Source organism: Malaya genurostris, chromosome 2, assembly GCF_030247185.1.
Source record: "Malaya genurostris strain Urasoe2022 chromosome 2, Malgen_1.1, whole genome shotgun sequence".
NCBI classification, from domain to species: domain Eukaryota; kingdom Metazoa; phylum Arthropoda; class Insecta; order Diptera; family Culicidae; genus Malaya; species Malaya genurostris.
The window spans coordinates 199,344,113-199,350,191 of NC_080571.1; the positions used below are offsets into that span (position 1 = coordinate 199,344,113).

The 6,079-nt window shown below is 38.7% G+C and overlaps 1 protein-coding gene across 1 annotated transcript; it reads right to left on the bottom strand.

Annotated features, from left to right (window-relative positions):
• Positions 1-1,865: 1,865 nt before the first annotated feature.
• Positions 1,866-4,932, bottom strand: LOC131431637 (dynein axonemal heavy chain 1). The gene is made up of 3 exons (XM_058597468.1): positions 4,786-4,932; positions 3,788-4,732; positions 1,866-3,731 (listed from the first exon to the last, which is right to left on the bottom strand). The coding sequence occupies exons 1-3, from the start codon at positions 4,915-4,917 to the stop codon at positions 1,866-1,868; spliced, it is 2,943 nt and encodes a 980-aa protein (XP_058453451.1). The 5' UTR covers positions 4,918-4,932.
• Positions 4,933-6,079: the final 1,147 nt, after the last annotated feature.

The following is a 6,079-nucleotide window of genomic DNA, read 5'->3' on the forward strand; positions in this document are numbered from 1 at the left end:
ATTAAACACATTTCATCGTTTTCATAAATAGTACCACTAAAAGTAAAAGGTTAGGTAAGATATACACAGGAAATAAACCAGTGAAATCGAATTTCTCCTTCTTTCTTAGTCGATTCCGATTGAACTCTCAGGAGAAGAATAACAACCAGACCCAAAAGTTGAATTTGTTTTTCGACTTTTGATTAGTTCGCAGCTTGATTCAACTTTTACCCTTCGCCGGATTCGATTGCCTTGATACAATTCCAGAAGAGTATGTTATCCCGATGTTATAGTACAAAGAACCACATAATGGACACAGCGACCGAGTAAAGAAGACTCACGGTTGTGATTGAAAGGGAAATATCGATTTAAACGACGGAAATGACGTGGTTTCCGAATCGATCATCCAACCAGTAAGTGAATCTGAAGAAGAATCTAATGATTCTTGGAATTCATTTGCAACGCGCTCATAACTTGTTCAATGTTATGATGAATCCTTGTTTCGATATCTGTAACGAAAAACCTGCTCTTTGGATTACGCGCTTACGTCATTAGAAATGTACGATTTCCTCGACTCACTAAATTGAACACTAGCGGGCGGAAGCAGCTTATCTTTCCATCCCACATTTTACATGAACGACTGGAAATGGTCTAATTTGGGAAGCTCATGATGCTGAACGGTAATGTGTGACTAAACCTCGAATCGATCTTACCAGCTCGTGCCGTTGCACAGGTAGAACATTGCTGCACTTGAGAGACAAGAATAGGGATGCCCATTTCACTGGAATGTTATCACACACAAAAAAATAGTTTCGTGATAATCATTGATAACACTCATTCGAGGAAGGTTCTTTAGCAGGCACAAAAATGCGGAAAGTGTTTTTTTCTATCATGGCAATTATTTTGTTGAGTGCTTAACCATTATTAACTTATACGTTTTTTTAATGTTTCAGGTTAGCTTAATCTTCGGCTTGCTAACAAGTAACACTATTTTTTTAATTATGTTTACCTTTCTTATTCGACACGTCTGAGCATAGCTGTTTCCATTGAATTGCTATGCCACTTGCAGTTTAAAAAAAACGCTAACCCAACGTAATGAATTTGGTTATTTTGAAAACTGCAGTAATTATATCAGTCATCGAGTTTGTGTATCTCAAAATAATCACTATTAAAACATCCAATACTCTTCTGCAATGAGGTGAACTTATTGCACAAACATTTCACTTCAATCACATCGGTTTACAAATTAGATATCCCTAACCCAACTCTAGTGAGCATCCATAGAAACGAAAATATGTTCAATTCAAGTTGGAAAATTCGTTTTATTAACTTTTCTCATATCATTTATGGGTTTCCTTCTCTGTTCATCTACCCAAAGCCGCTGGTTTTACGACAGAGATGTTTTTTCCCGCCTCTGTGCTGAAGAAATATCTACGGGAGATACCACTGGTTAGAGCACTGGATGCGAACGAGCGGCAAAATTTCTGAACGGATATACGACCGACAGCGAATTCGACGATTGGAAAGGAAATGACGAGATATATGTATGTGTGTGTGTGTGTGTGTGGAACTGTTGCGAGATATTACGCAGAGCATCCGAGCGGCTTCGTTTCTGCCTGAATGGACCGAAAGTTGGTCGTTGCTTTGCAAACGATTTATGCCAAAGTTTTTGTCGGATAAACGAACAAAGTTTGACAAGAGTTATGGGAAAATAGCAATTCAATTATGTTGAATTTTTGGAGAATGGCACTGTTGCTTCCCAGGTTGATATCCATTTGATTTTAAATACAAGCAATCAATAATTGAACTCAATCAACAAAGTGATAAAACATCCAAAGGTTAGCTAACTATAATTATTGCGTTTATACAACAACAACAAAAAACAATCAAATTTCTGTTCTGTTTAATCTTCTCTGTTCTCGGTTTCTCTCATATTCGTCCCTAATCCGCTGAGCTTCTTCCTCTGCAGCTCTCAAACGATCCGTTTCCTCCTTGTGTTCTTCTGCTTCAACAATGATTTTTCTCAAAACTTCCATATAATCTCTTATGTTATGTTCTAAAAACAGAACGAAGCTCGTCGTCAGTGAAATCTTTACTTTGATTCCAGCAGCCTTCGCGAACTGTGCCCAATGAATTGGCTCCAGCAGAGGATGCTGCAAAAGCTCGATAGCTTCCACATTTGGTTCGAAGGATTCCAGCCGGGTTAAGAATGTTTTAATCACATCTTGAATCTGGGGTTGTTCCTCGAACGAATCTAACAAACTTCCTAAAACTGATTTGTAATACTTCAACGTGCTAGAAACTACTTCGACTTCTACACTGGAAAGTGGATTCTCACACCAACTCTCCTCCGCGTTGATATAATCCGCGGCATATGTCCATAAATCCTTGTACACTACAAAGCTATCCTTCAATTCCAAGAGATTTGACAAATCGATAGGTGGCATTTCGAACAACTCCTGACGTTTGTTGAGAGTTTCTCCGTAGTCAATCAGCTCGGTAATGGATTTCCACAGTTTCTTCACTTCAATAGATACTTCTGTCACTTTACTCACGTCATACACTGTCGTGAACTTCGAAATATTCACATTAATATCTTCAACTCTTCCAGCGAAGCCGGCTTCATCGCTAACTTGTTGCTTTCGAAACGTATCAACCTCGACTTCATGAAACTCATAAACTAAATTCATCTGCTTGACTATTGTCTGTGGAAATGCAATAGCATGCCACTTTTGGTAAAAATCCGGATCTGGCAGAGCACACCGGAAGTAATCCAAAATTTCATATTCAAACACAACAGTTTTCATCCGCTCTTCAAGACATTGCAGCAACTCTGGAATGGTTTCCATAAACGCCCGTATGTCATATATGTGCTCAATTGATGCTGGTTTTTGACACATTCTGTCGATAATCTCATTATAATCGTTTACGATATCGGAAGTCTTATCCCTCAACCGCTCAGTAAGCATGGCCAACAGAGCAAAGGTGATATCTTTTCTTTTCTGGATCAACGCTTCCCGCAGTGGTTTCACATCGACCCAGAATGTACCAATCACAATACTCAGAGGGATCGTTCGTTCCAGACTTTCACGCATTCGAATTTGAAACGAAATTTCTTCTTTCACTTGCAAAGAGCTTTTCGATGATTTAACAGTTTCGACATGTTCTGCAACGTTAGTGAAGAACAGTTGTTTGAATTCAGCAAATCGAGCTGCATAAGCTTTGAGCGGAATTAGGGCCTTCCGACAGGATAATACCAAAACATCGCTTCTTTTCATCATAACGGAGTCTCTCAAACCAACAGACGAAAGATATAAATCGGTAGCAAAGATCAGCGAACCGAACAACGATGGATCAATTGTGTGAATATCATGAGATCGTCTAATCGCTTCATCGAACAACAAAATCAGACACGGTTCAAATTCATCCGGATCAGTCGAGTAGCACGGTCCATCTTCTTTCATCTTTAATAACACGTAAAACACTGGTTGCTTGCCTGAATCAAATGGCGAATCAATTAAATTCTCTTCCCATCTAAAGCCGTCTTCTACGGGAAGACATAACCGACACGGATCACAAATACAATGAATGTAATTGTCGGTAGAATCCAGAACCAAATCTCTCAGAGCCGTTTGCATTCTCTGCTTAATTTGTTCGACAAACCGGTAAAGTTTCATAAACTGATAGATTGTCCAGTTGTCTACAGAAACGTCAAACCAACCTCTACCGGTTGTCAAGAGGTATCTATGAACCTGTTTAAAAAAAATGTATTGAACTTATTCCACATCGAATGAGTATTCATACAAACCTGCATAGTCGTCCGCTCAATCCAATTGTTTTGCAAATAACGCATAATCTTCTTCAATTGAGTTTCATTCGCAACTTTGAAGTCTGCTAAAGTTATCGGATCACGTGACGTTAACGAGAACAGTGCCATCTTCCTCACAGTCTCGCATTCTAAATGAACCATTTGAGTAGCATGAAAAACATCCGGATGGCAAAGTGCGATAACCCGCTTAAGCAATGCAAACGAGTCCTTGAAACAGTACAGTTTTCCACAGTCTTTAACAGCATTGAGAGGTGCAATATCCGACGTCATATGTACTGGATCTAAATTCAGCCAACTATTTTCCTCTAAACATCTGTTCAAAGCTAGACCAGTGTGAAATTTGCGATAAATTTGATTGAATGCCTCAAGCACTTCTGGGTTCGACCGAGTGGCAATGCGCTTTTTCATACCCTCCGGTAAATCAAAATATTCTCCCACGCTCATGGATTGTAAGAGATATGAATATCTGAGGTAATTTTCTGACAGGCTCCGTCGCTCCAGTGCGGTTGTAATTCGTTCACAAAAAATAGTCGGATCTTCGTAAATGAAAAACAATCGAATTCGTGGAATTTCCCATACATCACCATTCTCCATAACAGTCCACAAAAAACGTTTCTCATCATAATCAACTACTGTCACGGATTTCCAAAGCCACTTATCCGAATCGATTATTTGAACCAGCGCGAATCCTTGAATGTTGTCAATCGACAACCACCGTTCGGGCGACATTGGATCATACTCGAAATCATCAAACCACTCCAGTGGAAGAAACGGTGTGACGGAAGTTAACTGCGGTTGATTATCTAACCTAGTGATCCGTTCTTTGAAAATTCCACTTTGTAAAAGAATCAATTCCAGTTGTCGCGGTTCTGAGAGAGTCGCCTTAAGATCGGCAATGAATTGATACACGCATCGCTTCGAAGACTGAAATCAGACAATATTATTGAAATTCAATACCGAAACCTTCGAAATCCCACTTCACTGCTGCCCTTAAATGCAAGAGACGATCTAAACGATTTCCTTGGTGACAGTATCGTTTCAAACAGGCTTTTTCGAGCACTGAAGTTCTGTTGGAATGAAGCACGCCATTCTAAATCAGGATACGACATTTTCTCAATCCATTCGAACGCTGGCTGGGCTGATCGAGATGATCATAGCTTGCTGCTTTAATTGTAGCATGCTACAAACGGAAGGCGAAAGTCACAAAACAATTTTGAACCAACCTCGGAACTAACAAAGCTAGCTTCAACAAAACAAATCTGATCAAGAGCTGAGTAGAATGCATTCTGAATAGCGATGGTGTTAGTAAAACCGATAAAAAAAGGATCGAAACTAACTCCAATCTCAGTTCAATGGCATTGAAACTACACAGTGAGACCTGTTTTAGTCCACCTAGTGGTGATACCTTTCTTATATCTCTCATATGCTGATCATAAGTGAGTGGTATTCTTCAAATAATTTAATTTGATTCTTGAAAAACAAAAAAAAAATACTTCCGAAACCTTAATCCGGGAACCGGCTTAATCAAAATCAATTCGAGAAAAGTGAGTGATAAAAGTGAGCTTGATTTTAGAGTTTCAGAATGATTTTCCCGGTGCTTCCGAGTGCTTCCGGAACCGGAAACCAAGAGCTGGTATAGCCGAAGTCGACTTAATGTGAAACACATCTTTGTTTTGTATGTAGGGGTGCACATTAGAAATTCAAGGGTAAATACAAGTAGAAATGTGGTCAACTTTTGAACACTTACAGCTCAATCAGTTCAGTTTCAATCAGTAATATTATTTCACCAATTGATTGTAAATATTTCTACGTATTGATTAGAATGTTTATAGCCATGTATATTCAATAATATATCATTGAAATGTTGATTAATAGCTAACAGTGTCCTATTTTGTCTACTAAAAATCTCCGGCATACCGGATTTCTCTAACGTAGACGGCGTTTTTAACGATATATCAATGGGAAAGCTGATTGGTAAATCGATGCAATAGTTAAGCTGTTGGAAGCACGGTACTCTATAACTATAAGCAAAATAATAGCCAACATTTAAGTTCTACGTTTAGCATGCCAGAGAAAGGTTGTTGCTAAACAGAAAGCCCTATAAAACGATTTAAAGCTTTAATTGGTATGCTCGTTTTTGCCTGAGAAATTCGAAAATACCTCAAAGTAAATTTTGAGTGCTTAAGATTAATTTCTAAGTTATATAGGACGAACTCGATTGTTAATGAGAAAAAATCTATACTTCATCCAGAGTTGCCATGTTATTTTTTC

What these genes read in the sequence shown, in the direction of transcription:
- LOC131431637 (XM_058597468.1), bottom strand. Translation starts at nt 4,917, where the DNA reads ATGTCGTATCCTGATTTAGAATGGCGTGCTTCATTCCAACAGAACTTC. An exon ending in CATTTAAGGGCAGCAGTGAA is followed by an intron (nt 4,733 to 4,785) that starts GTGGGATTTCGA and finishes GTCTGATTTCAG; the next exon opens with TCTTCGAAGCGATGCGTGTA. An exon ending in TTGAGCGGACGACTATGCAG is followed by an intron (nt 3,732 to 3,787) that starts GTTTGTATGAAT and finishes TTTTTTAAACAG; the next exon opens with GTTCATAGATACCTCTTGAC.